Raw genomic sequence first — 15,786 nt, 5'->3', positions numbered from 1 at the left:
AGATGTGGACAGCCATAATAATCTTTATATTTTCATACTATAGACAACTTTCTCAAATTAACATATGCAAAAAATTGCTTAAATAATTAAATTTTAAGATCATATATTATCAAGATTCTGTTAAAATATCATATTTTAGTATCGCTTGTATATACAGTGTAAATATCTCATTCTTTAACGAAAAGAAGTTTTTTTTTGTAAATATTCAAACTAACAAATTTGTGTTTCAAGTATTAATTTGAAAAATTTTAAAGGATGGAATGTACTCATTACCTTATGAGTTCAGACTCTTCCATTCCTATAGTATAAATAAATTAAAGTATTAATATGAGTCAAGAACAAAAATCCAAAAATATTTACATTGTTTAGGATGACTCATCCTTCAAATTTGAAAATTAAGAAATTAAGTGCAGAACAAAAGTTATCATGTTTTTAATATGTTACTTTTCAAAGGGAAGATGATCCTCTCAGGATTCACTTTGTGGGGATCTTAGGGATCCCACATCCTTGCTATTCATGGTATATGGTGTAGTCAATTTTCGTCAGATACTATTTATGTTTAATTTTAAATAATAAAAAATCAAATAATTTTTTACCGCACGATACATGATAAATGGCTAAGATGTGATAATTCCTAGTACCTCTACAAAATACATTCGGATGGAATCCAATTCCTTTTCAAAGTACCAACCTAAAATTATTTTCCTAGACATGTTTGTTAGGTAAAACAGTTTCGGTAGCAACCCAAACCCGGCCTTTTAATCTTTTCCCACTTCAAATCACTTTTTAGCAACCATCTTAGATTGCATTAGATTGTGTTTCCACGGGGGCACTATTGTAATATAGAAACCAAACGATGGGTGCATGTGACATTGCGGCATCGCAAGGGATGAGAGTCGTGACAAGGGAGATAACTAACAATATATAACGGTTTAAAATTTCGCGCCAGCCACGTGAAACCCACGCCGTACGTTGGAACGAGGTCAGCGGGTGCTCCAGTTACTTTTTTTTTTTTTTTTTTTATGTAGATAAATGTTAGGGAGACACTCAAAAATAAAATTTTCTATGAACTTCTGTCATTTTATATTTTTGGTACAATATTTTTTAATATTGATACCGGAGTTATATAAAAAATATAAGATAATAAAGAGTTCACGAGAGTTTTGCTTTAAAATAATCTATACAGCGTGTCTCTTTAACATAACCATGTTTTCAAGTAGTGAAGTATCTTACGTTGGTAATCACAGCTGAAAAACAAAATAAATAATTTCAAATCATGCGAAAATGACTCACACAATAACTATTGATTGAAAATGATTTTCAGCATTGCAATCAACAACATATCAAAAAGAACTTTAAATTTCTACGTGAATGATAAAGTTGGACTACGATTGCAACATCGTTATTGTGGATAAGCCTTTTTATTGCTATATGGGCTCCATTTAAAGTCAGTAGAGAATTTCTCGTCCACAATCCACTGTATGAGGTCTTCTTTCTGTGATGGGACCGCAGATAGGCTTAAGTATTATACAAATGGTCTTGATTTTTGCGTGTGATCGCAAAAACACGTAGTCTATTGTTCATACACTAAATTGTATCGAGCAAGGAGCATCGAAGGCATATATACATATCATGCTACAGTTAGGGATACTCGTCCGATGCTATGTTAAAGAGTTTGGAAGTTGTTATCGACAATTTCAAAGGTCTTTTATGCAAATCTAAAAAAAATAGAAAAAGAAAATGTGTAGTTAATTACTACTTTTAATGTACTAATAACAATTCAGAAGCGATTTGATATAGAAATTATGAAAATTCTAAACGAATCTTGGACTAGAGGCATGTGCCCACAAATGAAGTTGTCTGAAACTAAGGTACTGTAATTGTCAACTTAGGACTAGTAGTTAACACTAAACCAAAATTGAAGTGAATTAAACCTCCTTTAGTCAAACAAATGAGTAGCATAAAACAAGTATTCAAAATCAAGATTATGCAGAGAGTGGTTTGGACACTTGAACGCTATATAGGGAGCTTTATTCTCACATTATGGATCGTGGCTTTCGGCAATCTCCATTAAAAAATGCGATTATAAAATAGAGTTTTGAGGGAAAACGAATAGAGGAAGAATTACGAAAATATAGAAAGAGATTTTAAAGAAAGATATGAAATACTTGAAGCTAACGAAAGATTTGGAACAAAACCGAGCGCAATTGCTTTTTAGGATTAATCCAGCAAACCCTATTTAGTAAAATAAGACTTAATTATTATTGTATTCTACAGTATCCACAAACACTTTGCACCTCTACACACTACATGTAATTCTATGCTTTTATTTTCTTTTAATTCATTTGATCCAACGATTAAAAATTAAAAAATTTATGCGTGAATGTGAAAAAAGTGTAAATAACACCACCTTTCTACGAATAGATAAAAGCCGTGGCAGAACGAACAACAATCGCCGCATGGGAGAAACAAGACAACTGCTGCAAGTACAGGTGATTAGGTAATAATAAAATACAGCACATTTATACGATGCTCATACATATGAAATACTAAAGTCTCGTATTATTCTACGTACACACGTTGTCTTTTACAGGGGATATAATCATATAACACTCAGCCGGCAAGAGGGTTGAGCACGTGCCCGATGAACAGAACTGTTCCGGTCATTTCTTCCCTGATCAGGAAGAGGAATGGACGATCAGCCACAAAGTCAACTGTCATGGGAATACCCCTTAGTCGTATAACGCCGGCAGAAGAAGCTGCAGCTTCTGTGCCTTCTTCATTCACTTCGATGAACGACTTGTGGAATATGCTGGAAACGTATAGGTTTTTTCCCTCAGGCGAGTCCACCATCTCTGTCAAACCTCCTTCACCACCGAAAGGCAGCACCAGTCCCAGACCCTTAAGGACTTTGGAAGCTTCAAACCCGAATGAGATCTTAAACTTTGGGATTCTGAAGTCGCCCACTGCAACTTGGCTTTTGGGAAGATGGCGATCCAAAAAGCCAGACTCAGAACCAAGTTTATCAACCAAAGCTGGCAGCCCATCTTTCACCTCCGGAAGGAAGATGTGCATGGAAAAGCGCCGCTTGTCTTCGCCTTGTTTGTAAGGAAGCCCCAAGACTGAGAAACCGTCATAGGCACTTACATACTGCTTCTTCTTGCTGGTCATGAAGGGTGCCTTAACTGTGCTCCCATCGAGAAGGTGGAAGTCATGCTCTTTTGTAGTCGATGCATCAAACTTTTCATTCCAAGCTCCTTTGAAGTATAATGCATTAGCAAATATGAGCCTGGTTGAGCTGTCAACTGACCCGGGAGGAAGTACCTCCTTGATAAGGCCGCTCGTCTTCTTTTCAGCCCATGAATTCACTCCCAACGCCACTTCAGCAGCCTTGAGCACCAACAACCGTCACAACAAGTTAGAAAAAACAATGATATCAACCCTACACATTACTTCAGTACTAGAAACCTAGTGACGAACATTAGCTATAACAACTACATGAAAAGGCAGAACAAAGGCAAAGCAACTCTAGGAAATGTACCATTCTTATTCTATCATGCTTCACACACACACACACAAAAACTGGAATTAAACCAGCAGGATTATGTTCCTTGCCAATCCCGCCAATTAGAGAAACGTAAAAACTTTACCCTATTCAGAATTTTAATAATTTACCTCAATAATTAATCGCATGAGTATTCAGCCAATTTCCCCCTGAACCTGTACCCAACAGACGAGTTTCCCCTAAGCTTTTATTTTGGCCAATTTCTCTGTAGAACTAATAAAATAGCCAATTTTCCCCCTACCATTGTGATTGCCCCCATTCCATCCAAATTTTCAATCCAAAATGGTCACATTCCGGTCATCAATCGTGATTAGTTATTTGTTTAGGTACATGAAATGCGAGGCCGTACACGGAATTTAGTCAAAATGTTCAAAGAGAAATCGGCAGTGGAGTACAAGCTCAAGGGAAAATGCGGAAAAAACTCAATTCTCAATCATAAATCCAAGATGAGCCAAAAACAAAATAAGAACATGATGGACCAGAAGCTGTGTGATCTCAAGGGCCTTTTGACTCTTTTCTCTTAACCAATTACCACCACAAACAGCAATGAACAACAAAACTACGACACGATCCCGTAACGGCTAAGGTATGCACAATCACAAGCACAAACAGTAATGATTACTGAAAGGAAATAATTAGTTGAAATGCTACAAACTGGAGAAAGAATAAGAGAGCATCAGCAGGCATACAATTAAGGTTCAACACTCGCAGCTAAAAAGGAACAAACATCTCTAATCGAATCGAAAAAATTGAAGACTTTGATCATGAGCAGCATCGAAAAAACAATCGAAACGACAGGACAGAGGGTTTGGGAGCTTACATTGGTCTGGAAATCGACTTGGGCCAGAGCGGCCTTGTAAGAAGTGTCCACCACCTGTTTGAAAGAAGGCTTGAGAGGGAGAGGCTTGTCCACCCAAACCCCATTCGCAAACGCCAGCTGGGGGCCGCCGCTGGGGGACCCATCGGAGAAGATCACGGATACGAGCTCGGCGGCGAAGGAGTTGAGGTGGTCGGCGGACTTTGACTTGAGGAACGAGAGGAGCTGGCCCTGGGTCGGACCCTTTGACCCGGCCGCGATCAGGCTCAGCACCACGTGGATGGACAGCGGCGAGTACACAAGGTTGGATTGCTTGCCTTCGGTCTGAAGCAGCTTCTTCGTCAGCCCCAGTGCGACGTCGGTTTGGTTGATGATGCTTTCTCGCAGATCCATGTTTGCCGTGCTTCCGGCAGCGAGAAGATTGTTCGGATGTTCGTTTCGGGGATATACGAGACGTAAGGACTAAGGTTTCGGAAAGTCGGTGTCGGTGGTCGGTTTCAGGTTTAAACGAATCGATGCGAAGCCAAGTGGGAGAAGAAGACAGTAGAGGGAGCAGTTGGATTCGAGCGGGTCGCAACGACCTCGTAAGAAGTAAGCTATATTGGGCTTAGCCGCGTAAAAAGTTCGCCATATTGGGCCTTATTTTGGTGTTACTTTTGTGGTTTGGATCAGGCCCCTCTTTTGTATCCTACTGGTAATTAATCTCAAATTTATGTCAAACGGTGATATTTAAAGAAAATGACAGCGTTTGAGTTAGGAAGCAGGTACTTTTTGTTCGTAAATGCTTAATTAGAGGTTGATTGATTTTGTTCTTGATTGTTTAGGTTCGTGTGGTTGCCACAGAAAGCTGAAAACTTCGATTTCCTGAGAATAACGAGGAGTTGCATGAGATCCATGACAAAGAAGCCGGTGAAGAACATGAAAATGTTCAGAGAACAGATCAATTCAGGCACATTGAGGTTGTCTATGCTTACAAATTTACTCGAGTTCAATTTGAAAGACGAAACTACTGAAATACTTGTTTTGAAGTGCTTTTAGAATGAAAACGTTTGTATATAACTAAAGGGAATTATTATTAGCACTCCAAAAATCTCATTCTATAGTCCTCACAAGTGTATTTTTCTTTCTAATTATAAAAGGTCAGTCACACAAGTTGAAGAAATAGTTCAGTTAAAAATGAAGTGCACCTTGGTACAAGTACAAAAAGGTGGAAGTGATTAAGGAAGGTGATTACAATGGAAAGGTTGAAATGGTTAAAGTCTAATTAGGGTTTGCTAGGATTAAGGGGATGATTAGTATATATTGTAATGAAAAGCAATAATCATCTACATTATTAAGAGACCCCATCTTATGAAACAATGCATTTTATAACACATGATATCAAACTTAAAAATGAAGGGCAATATGATAAGGGAAATGATTTCCGCACTCCAGAAACAAGAGTGCGGGAATCATTATCTATTATAGTTACATATTATTCTAGACCAGCCATTCTCATCCAAACATACATAGAGTCAGTCTCCACTGAAACCGAAACCGAAAACTCATCAAGGAAAAAGATTATGCAATGAAAATGAGACTCAAGCGATCGGAGAGGCAACAATCCACCAAAAATCCTGACTCTATCAGATTATATAGTTGAAAGCAAAATAAGATCATACTAGTATCAAGTCATCAATCTGTATAACGTTTGTTCTTAATTAACAATTTATTTACAGGAGCAATCGAGCGTGTTACCTAACAATTGACATGTACTGTTTCATCCACCATATAGAAGAAGCGCAAGGGCACAAACAACGCGTTGTCGCCTTAATCTGCAAAACATTCTCAAACAAGAATACTTTACAACAAGTTTACTCTACCACTTCACATCCAGTGTTAACGCCTCTGGAGGGACAAGGACAGATCCGAACTTGGTAAAGGAAATATTTGACGTCAAACTACTCCACGCAACTGAATCGGCTACAACGAAGGGCCTAATCTTTTTAACAAAGAGAGGCTTAACCCTCTCTAACTCAACTCTCGCCAAAACTTCAAACCAAACCCGTTCAACAGCTGGCCTAGTTCTCCACCTTTCCTTTTCATGGAGTGCACCAATCCTCCGAAAATCCCTTTCCAGCTCAACCTTGAAGCGGACAATAGTTGAGGCTTTGATTTTTCCTTCAACAAATCCCAACGAACGGTTCTGGCGAATTCTATCCCCAAGAAAGCCTTTCCAAATCCTTTCCAGCATAGAGATCCTCAAACTTAAAGAACCAATGGGGCAAGGCCGCTTCTTGTATGCTTGACTTCTGTAGCACTTCTCTGGCAACAATTCAACTATCTCCTTGGATATAAAATTAGTATCAATGTGGGCATCATGATTTCGAGTCTTGTATGCAACCAACGTTGCTGGCCCTAAAACACGAATTGGAACTAATGGTGCACAGTATGAATGCCCAATGGGCCAAAACTCACTTCTCTCCTTCTTAACAGCACCACTGCCATTCGCTGATAAACCAAGATCAGACGCATGAAACACAGAGACTTCGATCGCTCTGCTTACCTCCACAGTTATGCCTTCACCAACAAGAATCCTTTTCAACCCACTATATGTAGCGTTCATCTACAATATATAAACGCAAATAATGTGTTCAACACTGCCTAAATTGCTCGAGCTATTTGTGCATGAAATTGTCCGAAAACTCCAAACGAGCAACAAGTGAGCACTAATCAAAAACACTTCTGAAACACTTGGGAAATATGCACAAATGGAACTTTCTACGAATTCTCAATACATGGTTCAATAAACAGCCCGAATAGACAAGTTTTTCCGTGTTCGTTTAGTGCCGGTTTGGTGACAATTTACTGAAAAAAGTTCTATTTTTTATGGAATCGTTTGTAAACTGATGAGAACCAATCAAGACAATTAACAGAATTCTGAAATTCAAGTTCAATTAAGCGTTGAATTCTGTAATTTGAGCATACCTGCAATGAAAGCGAGAGCTCGTGAGCGCCGCCGACCCGCAACTCAAACGGACCCTCCACTTCGAAGGTGTCGACAACCGCCATGGAGCTGAGGTCCTGAACGAGAGAGCCCAAATGGGTTCTGGGTTTCCTGAACTTCTTCCAGGAGGCAACGTCGTCCGAGAACAAGACGGCAACGTGGATCTTCCCGAATCCAACCCGAAACTCGTACCGCTGGGCGCTCCCGAATCGGACCCTGTCCACATCCAGCCTCGAGACCCTGACGTCCTGCAAATCCCACTTGTGCTTGGCCGAGATTTGCTTCAAAACGTCCTTCAAATTTCACCAAAATGGAAAAGAAAAGTAGAAATTAATAGTCACAGAGAGAGAGAGAGAGACGAGATCGAGGGGAGAGAGAGATGGAGGGAGAGAGAGACAGAGTACCTGCAGGATCTGGGTATCGTCGTTGAGAAAGGAAGAATTGAAAGCGAGAATGAATTGAAGTGGAAACTGAAGGTAGAGGAGGAGGAGGAGGGAGACGGTGGCGCCGCCGGTCCTCATCGTCTTTTGTGTATGTTTTGATTCGTCAATGACTGACTTAAGCCGAAGGGATCGCGTGCCGCTCTCTCATCAGCTGACCCCCCACCACCGCCATGTTTGCGTTTTGGGTTACAATGATGATCAGACGCTTCCATTTAATTATCTGCCACTTTCTTTTTTCTTTTGGTTGCTATTATTAGTTTTATTTTGGATAGTGCTATCCATGAACATATTTTTACTTGTTACACTCTTATTAATTTTCAGTCATTAAATTAAATGAATTGAAAAAAAAAATCAATGACGATGAATTAACAAGGGTGTTCCAAAAATGAAAATAAGTGTGTGGATAGTATTATCTTTTATTTATTTTTATTGAGTAGGGATGAGATTTGAACTTGATTAGTCTTCTAACTTTTGTGCATGTTCAATAAAAATTTTGACTCCATAAGCGAAATGATTATCAAACAATTTTTATTTCATAACTTATCCATTATGTATCAAACTGTTCATTCTTCATAAGTAAACATGTTGATGTCTTTTTATCAATGAAATATCGACAACAATTCCATAACTAGATTAGAATTTTTTTCAATGCTCAAACAAAAAGGGTTAAAAAGACTTAATATTGAATTATAAGCTGAAGTAAACGCACTTTATCACTTAAGTTAGTAAAAGAACTTGATTTACATATCTTTTACTAGAAACTTTACTCGAAGATGAAGTTAGGTTGGGCTGAATTGAAGTGAAATTGGTCCATTCAGGCATTAGCACAAGAAGAAGTAAAATCCGATCTACAAAATCACGAGCATTGTTTGATTTGAATTACTAACGAAAAACGATTTACCCAGAACAAGAATGCGTCTTATAAAATGGAAAAGAAAAACTCCAGAGACGTCATTTTACAGAGATGCGCTTCAAAGGAAGCAAGCAAAGCCTACAGGCAACAGGTAACTTTCAGCATTATCGCAAAGAACCATCTGCGGCGAACATCCGTTAACCATCTAAGGCGATCAGACCTGCATCCGACTCGAGAGGTGCTGTATTTCCAGATAAATGCTCTCCTTCCTTCGGATGTTTGGTTCCTCACAGGTGCTGAAACCTCATGCATGGCAGCTGAACCTCCCACAACATACAAGAACAAAATAATTTGATGAATCATACAAAATGGAAACTTTAGCTCCACCTTTCTTTCTTTTCTTCGCCACTCTTGTTTAGAGTAAGATTAAATTTCATACAAGATTCACAGACCGATGGATAAGTTAATCCATCCGAAGCATGTTCAAAGTGCTCGAAAACGAGCCAAAAGGGTGGTGAAAATAAATTCACTATCTTGATAAAGAGAATAAGAATGTATTCTGAGGTACTCCTTCCTGCAAACACAGGGCAACTGGTCAAGAAATCGCAACGGCGTTACTTGGTCCTTGTGGTTCAAGCATGGTGTTGGACACCTTGGAGGGAGGCCAATAGCGAAATACTGATCTGCCAAGAATGTTTTTGACAGGAAGTGGGCCCCTGAAAACAAGAAGTAAACAAACATCAACATCTCAGGGAAGTGCTAATTATTTTTTTGGTTACAAGGATATAACAATTCAGTTTGAAGGATAATGATCTTCATGTGCAATACTAAGGACTTACCAATTATGAGAGTCAAAGCTGTTGTTGCGATTATCTCCCATTACGAAGACATAGCCTTCTGGAATAAGCTGCAACATCAAGCAAGCAGGTAACAATCTTGTAAGCAATCGTCAATGTCTCTCTATATGCAAATCAACTGAAGGAAAGGAAATGAATGAGATGCCAGAAGAGGACACCTACCACTGGATCCATTTCATAAGCGAGCGGCTCCAATATGTAATTTTCATTCTGAACAAGACCATTGATCAGCAATTTCCCATCGCGGACCTGTGCAATAGAAATCCAAGCAAATAACATGTCAAAAGTCATGGCATATAAATTTTCCATTCTTTGAACACACTGCCTGAGCTATAAACTTATAACCTTGAACTGCGAAGATTAATACCTCAACACAATCTCCAGCCTTAGCTACAATTCTTTTGATGAATACATCGGTTGTGTTATAACCGATTTCCTACACAGCACACAACAAAACAGAAGAAGAAAATGTCAGCACCGCTTGCAAAAATTTATTACAAAATGTAACTGAGGGTGCAATCGAAAATTCTTACAAAACGTAGTTATACACATTACCTGTAAGATCGGAGGTGCCTTGAAAATTACTATATCTGAAACCTCAGGCTTTTTAAAGAAATATGAAACCTGATTCATCAAAAGAAGAAAAGATATCAGCTGAACTATCTTCTGCTTGAGAATATAATGCATGATGGACACTAGGCGAAATCGATTTCAGACACCAACACAAGAAAATTATCCACATTTCAATTCACCAAGTAATGCTTGCAAGCCTAAATTTCCATATCCCAATTCAAATTCACAGTTCTTACTTGTACTAACCAATACTAAAATAAATATCAATCAATCAAATTGCCAACATTGGACTAATTAAAAAAGGCAAAAATTCTAACAATGGCTTACCTTCTCCGCCAAAACGCGATCGCCAACATCGAGAGTAGGGTACATTGAAGTGGAGGGAATTGATCGGGGCTCAGCCAAGAAAGACTTAAACAATACACTGACTGTAACAGCAGTGAACACAGCCTTAGCGTCCTCCGAGCAATAATTCAACAACCGCGACAAAAACCCGGTCCTGCCCATGTCTTTCTTGGAGAGCTGCGAGGCTTCTGCAACGTCATCGACACACAACGTTCCACCTTTATCCACTTCCTTCATTATCGACACCGGGACGGACTCGTTGCCGGGCAACCACTTTGAGACTTGTAAAAAGGGCATGACCGAACCGGATTTAAACGGCGAAATCCCCAAAGAGGCCGGAGCCGAAGAGACGCCGGTGGCGATAGCCGTTGACTTCAGAAGCGAGATCAAGCCCAGCACGATCGGGCTCTTGCAGCTCTCGCCCAGAATTTCCTCGGCGAGAGCGGTGTACAATGACGGCAAGGGCTTAACGGCAGCCGTCGAATGCTTCGAGCGGGAAAATTGGGTCTGGTAATTGCGGACGGGGACGGCGGGGTCGAGATCGGGCTTCTGGTTGGATCCGAATACCCGAGACCGAACCCAGCATTCCTGAAATCCTCGGCAGTTCCCCGCGCGGAGGCTTGCCGAGGATGCTAGGTTTTGGGCCACATAGCCGGAGAAGCTGAGGGTTACGCGGATAGCCATAAGTACGAATTTGATTAGGTTGGTGAGGTAGGGATGCAGTGCGCTTTCGGAGAGTGACCGGATCGATCTAGGAAACCCTAGCAAGCGATAAATGCCATTGCGGAGGTTGACGACGGTGAATCGGCGGCGGGAAGGTTGAATTGAAAGGTGGGGTTACAGAATCGGAGGGATTTGGGGATTGGGAAAATTAGGGTTTGTGGGGGAAGCTCGGAGGTGGTTTGCCTGAGAGAGAGAGTGAGAGAGGGAGCGAGTGAAGCTCGCGAGTCACGACTCACGAGTCACGAGCAGGTGGATTTGGAATCGCCAGAAAATCGCAGAGTGGGCTGCAATTGAGACAAATGATAGGTTTTATTAGAACGGCGGCTGGATTAGTAGACGAAAATGGCCTTCGCTTCTTTCCTTATTTACGATTGTGCCTTTGTCGTCTCCTTTTTGTGAATCGTGACACATCTTTATACGGCACCGGATTATTAGATAATAATGATTTAAACAAAATGTGAAAATTTAAATTGGTAAAATAATCTACTACAAAGGAAGGATGTTGTGACGACCCGTCCCTAATTTTTCTATGTAGTTTTTTCTCAAGTTTATTTATCGATATCGCATTTAAATTGTATACGCTAGTACGAGTAGACGTAGATTTTAAAGTGTAAAAATATCTACTTCAGATATATTTCGATTTCCTTTTACTGTATAAAATCTAAAAATGTATCCTTTGATTCCTTTTAAACCTATCACGTGCACTTCCCCCTTCATTATTCATTGTCACCTATCTCATATCTTCTTTATTTTCTGTCCCCCTATCAGAAAAGCAAGCATCTCTCTCTTCTCCTTCTCCCACGCCACATTTATTCTTCTTCTTCCTCCTCTCTGCAACAACCATAAAACACACCAAAACTCAATAACGTGACAAACCAACTACACCATTGTGATCATCTCAATCCCACGATCACAACCATGTCCTTAAAATCTAATGTAGACGAGTTTTGACTCACCAACTCGGAAGGTGGACTCGGCAAGTTCAACATATCGATTTTCAGGCCATGCATGGCTTAGGTAAGCCTTGAGAAACCCTTAGAACCTTCATTTTACTTCTATGGGTTATTATTGATCCTTTGTTTGTGTGTTATAACGTGTGGTTTTACCCATAAACTTGAGAAGAATGAGAACCCGAAATTTTTCATTCAAGACCCGTGGCCATTTGGTCACTTTCAAACCATTTTTTTTGTCAACCTCGACCACAACTGGACTTCTTCTATGTACAAACTTATTCTCTACATTCCTAACTTCAAAATGGCCTTTGAATCACTGAGTTTGGTTAAGTAACGAGTTAGAAATCAACTCTAGAAGTTAGAAAGAAAATTTTAGTTTCTGGAAAATTTGTAACCGTGGTCGTTTGGCCACTTTCAGGCCAAATTTATGATTAACTCATATCATATTTGAACTTTCTGTAAATTGGGATCAGTATATCACATTCCTAGCTTTAATTTGGCTTTTGTAGAAGTGAATTTGGTTGATAATCGAGCTCGTTATGGGCTCTGGAAGTTGGCCCAAAAAACTGCAAAACTGCAGATTTTCGCGAAAAAAGGCGAGTACAGTGTACTCGCGGGAGCGAGTAGGCGCGTGTGGGCAGCCACTTTGGGCGACGCGTGGGGGCACATCCGGCCTTCGGCAGGCATGTGGTTGACACGTGTGTGTTCGTGTCGTCGAGTAGATTAATTTTATATATTTAAACCCTAGGTTTGAGCAAACTATGAGGGTTTTATTTAGGTTTCCGTTATATACTTTAATTAATGTTATTTAGTTATTTCACATATAGGGGAAACTTATTCCAAGGATTTTTTAGGCCAAGCTAGACTCGGGGGCTATGACCCAGCGGCGTACTTGTGAGTGGCCAGTTGTTTTATACCTATATATATTTATAGTTTCCATAAATGCGTATTTACTTCACTTTTACGCCTATATTGCCTGGTATCATTATTGTGATAAATGTTGCTATATGGTTGCGATATTACTTTCATGGCATTCATACATACTTGTGTACATGCTCATCTTACTGCACCCGGTGTTAGTACTCGCCCCAGGGCCAAGGCTAGTCCTTCACGTGTATGTTCACATCGCACCGTTCGCTCACCTTGGATCCAAGTTTAGGTGCCAGTCTTGTCGGGTAGATTGCATTAGGCGTCCGACCTGTATGTGATGTGCTTTTGCACCAGTCTTCACGTGATCGTAGTATTATAGCATATTGATTACACCAGTCTTATTCGTGTCATAAACCATCTGTTTGAACTTATGTGTTAGCTTATATGGATGAGCACTTAGTTATATTGATTATCACATGATTGTTATTGTGGCATATGATACATCATTTACTTGGCATATTTATGGTTATATGGTTGATATATTGGATTTCATACTTACATAGTATGTTTTGAGGAAACTATACTTGTTTTACAGCGAGGGGTTAATATATTAAAAGATAAAGGTTTTCTTATAAGCATTGTTTTGCTGACCCCCTTAACTTTGTTTTTCGCCCATTCAAGACCTAGATAGTTGTACTCTCTGTGGCACTAAAGGAATCACGGCAGTTCTGACATTTCCTTCTGTTTAGACGTACGAACTTATCACTATTATGTAATAAGTGTACTTTGGTTGCTTTGACTACTCTTTCGTAGTCTCACTGTCTATTACGCTCTGAATAATTGTAGTGGGTTCAACCCACGAATTGCGTACTCTTTCACTGTTTAGTTCTAATTAGTTTTAATTTTATTCACTTTTTGCATCACTTACCCTTATGATTACGTCACATAACGGTGATGGCCAGCATGCTTCGACCTTTCCAGGTCAGGGTGTGTCAATGTGGTTAATCTCTATTTTTTCGAATATTTGAGTAAATCATTATCTTCTTATCTTATTTTACCTTTTTAATTTTCAACACTTTATAAATTTATTTTTTGGATTCATCAAGCATGTTTGATAGTTTTATACTTTTGTGTGAGCTCGAATTTTGCTGGCGGCATTCTTTTTTTAATTTTTTAAATATATTATATATTGCTTTAATTCACGTATACTAAAGAGAGAGGATCAAATTTAGGATTTGCATGACATGAGTAAATACTTTTAATCGCTTATGCTATAAAAAGTTCATTTTAATTTTCTATTGTGTTAATTTTTTTAACAAACAATATTATCTACACTAGGGATAGATGATGAGTTCAGTCTCACAATGAACTAGCAATAATAGGGTTTAAATTTACCTTTAATAAGAATCAAATCTAAAACTTCTTACTTTACAAGTCAAAACTATAATTTAATCTAAATATTCAATCGGAAAGATAATAGATAAGCTGCGACTGAAAATAAAATCCACATAATTCCAAGGATGATCTGGTCTTTCGACAATTCTGGAGGAGAGGGGGCTCTCCCAAGTAGCTTTCTATTTTTTTTTGTTGACTTTGACTGTGAATGACTTTTCTCTATGAACACGATCGTGCAACCTTTAGCAAGAATCAAATCTAAAATTTCTTACTTTACAAGTCAAAACTATAATTTAATCTAAATATTCAATTGGAAAGATAATAGATAAGTTGCGACTGAAAATAAAATCCACATAATTCTGAGGATGATTTGGTCTTTCGACAATTCTGGAGGAGAGGGGGCTCTCCCAAGTTGCTTTCCATTTTTTTGTTGACTTTGACTGTGAATGGCCTTTCTCTATGAACACGTTCGTGCAACCTTCCTGAAAAATAAAAAATTAATGTGGTAGAAGACGATGATAGCCCTACCATGTTTTATGCATAATTGACACCGTTAAGGGTATTATGGGACTTTAATGCCATATAATCTGAGTTGGATTAATGTCTTTCAAACTATAATGCATAAACAAAAAGACAAAATGGGGTAAAAGTAGAAAAACTGGGAAAATAAAAGGGGTGTTTTGACAATTTGGAAGTTGACTCATTCACGCTGACTGAGTGCGGTTGTAATCGAAGCAGGCGATGACGGAAGCGCTTATGTCAGCAACATCAGCTTGATTAGCCTGATTAGGTTAACCCAATGTGAAACAATGAATCCGTCGATGATCAACTTGTCCAACCAAACTCGATTTCAACTTAATTTCAAGAAATTTCACATAAATTTCAATATATGTAGTTATGGTGAATTTGATATGAAATCGTAATTTGTAGTGCATGAATAAACGGGTTGATGCATTGGAAAATTCTTATATATTACAAGAAGTATATCTTTAATTATAGATAAGTTTCTCTCGTTATTCAATAAATATGAATATTACGGAGATCCTCTTAAAAATTGAATTTTTCATGAATTATCTATCATCATATAATTTAACGATAATTTTAATGCTAATATTGTAAAATTTTATGATAAAACATAAGATGATCGAGAATTTACTTTTAGCAAGGCACATTAGCATTTCTCTTCACTAAATAGTATCATAATCGGAAATTAATACCCAACACTATACAGCCACGTGGCTGTGTGTTATAGTGAAACATAAATTAATTTTTCATTGTGTAACTCGCACTATTTAAGGGAAAAAGAGAAGGGATCAGTAAAATTCCAGAAGACAGGGGAAAGGACATGACATGTGGTCGTTTGAGCACGCGACAAATAGGGAAAGGAATTTGCTTTTAATGAGTCA

General features: G+C 38.7%; 3 protein-coding genes across 3 annotated transcripts; all 3 read right to left on the bottom strand.

Annotated features, from left to right (window-relative positions):
* Nucleotides 1-2,478: 2,478 nt before the first annotated feature.
* Nucleotides 2,479-4,957, bottom strand: LOC126603372 (serpin-ZX). Its single transcript, XM_050270197.1, has 2 exons — nucleotides 4,386-4,957; nucleotides 2,479-3,390 (listed from the first exon to the last, which is right to left on the bottom strand). Exons 1-2 carry the CDS (start codon nucleotides 4,773-4,775, stop codon nucleotides 2,614-2,616), a joined length of 1,167 nt encoding a protein of 388 aa, XP_050126154.1. The 5' UTR covers nucleotides 4,776-4,957; the 3' UTR covers nucleotides 2,479-2,613.
* Nucleotides 4,958-6,020: 1,063 nt separating this feature from the next.
* On the bottom strand, nucleotides 6,021-8,031 carry LOC126603371 (uncharacterized). The gene is made up of 3 exons (XM_050270196.1): nucleotides 7,773-8,031; nucleotides 7,350-7,661; nucleotides 6,021-6,987 (listed from the first exon to the last, which is right to left on the bottom strand). The coding sequence occupies exons 1-3, from the start codon at nucleotides 7,887-7,889 to the stop codon at nucleotides 6,241-6,243; spliced, it is 1,176 nt and encodes a 391-aa protein (XP_050126153.1). The 5' UTR covers nucleotides 7,890-8,031; the 3' UTR covers nucleotides 6,021-6,240.
* Nucleotides 8,032-8,660: 629 nt separating this feature from the next.
* On the bottom strand, nucleotides 8,661-11,459 carry LOC126604583 (probable thylakoidal processing peptidase 2, chloroplastic). Its single transcript, XM_050271872.1, has 6 exons — nucleotides 10,422-11,459; nucleotides 10,077-10,145; nucleotides 9,889-9,957; nucleotides 9,684-9,770; nucleotides 9,504-9,571; nucleotides 8,661-9,380 (listed from the first exon to the last, which is right to left on the bottom strand). The coding sequence occupies exons 1-6, from the start codon at nucleotides 11,121-11,123 to the stop codon at nucleotides 9,260-9,262; spliced, it is 1,116 nt and encodes a 371-aa protein (XP_050127829.1). The 5' UTR covers nucleotides 11,124-11,459; the 3' UTR covers nucleotides 8,661-9,259.
* Between the last annotated feature and the right edge of the window lie 4,327 nt (nucleotides 11,460-15,786).

Source organism: Malus sylvestris, chromosome 15 (genome assembly GCF_916048215.2).
Source record: "Malus sylvestris chromosome 15, drMalSylv7.2, whole genome shotgun sequence".
In the NCBI taxonomy this organism is placed as follows: Eukaryota; Viridiplantae; Streptophyta; class Magnoliopsida; order Rosales; family Rosaceae; genus Malus; species Malus sylvestris.
The sequence above is the reverse complement of the archived record's forward strand: the minus strand, read 5'-3'. Positions and strand labels throughout refer to the sequence as shown.

Coding starts and splice junctions, on each gene's coding strand:
- LOC126603372 (XM_050270197.1), bottom strand. CDS start 4,775: ATGGATCTGCGAGAAAGCATCATCAACCAAACCGACGTCGCACTGGGG. Junction 3,391..4,385: donor AAGTCGATTTCCAGACCAAT/GTAAGCTCCCAA, acceptor TTGGTGCTCAAG/GCTGCTGAAGTGGCGTTGGG.
- LOC126603371 (XM_050270196.1), bottom strand. CDS start 7,889: ATGAGGACCGGCGGCGCCACCGTCTCCCTCCTCCTCCTCCTCTACCTT. Junction 7,662..7,772: donor ACGATACCCAGATCCTGCAG/GTACTCTGTCTC, acceptor TGAAATTTGAAG/GACGTTTTGAAGCAAATCTC. Junction 6,988..7,349: donor AGCTCTCGCTTTCATTGCAG/GTATGCTCAAAT, acceptor TATATATTGTAG/ATGAACGCTACATATAGTGG.
- LOC126604583 (XM_050271872.1), bottom strand. CDS start 11,123: ATGGCTATCCGCGTAACCCTCAGCTTCTCCGGCTATGTGGCCCAAAAC. Junction 10,146..10,421: donor ATCGCGTTTTGGCGGAGAAG/GTAAGCCATTGT, acceptor TTGATGAATCAG/GTTTCATATTTCTTTAAAAA. Junction 9,771..9,888: donor AGGCTGGAGATTGTGTTGAG/GTATTAATCTTC, acceptor TCTATTGCACAG/GTCCGCGATGGGAAATTGCT.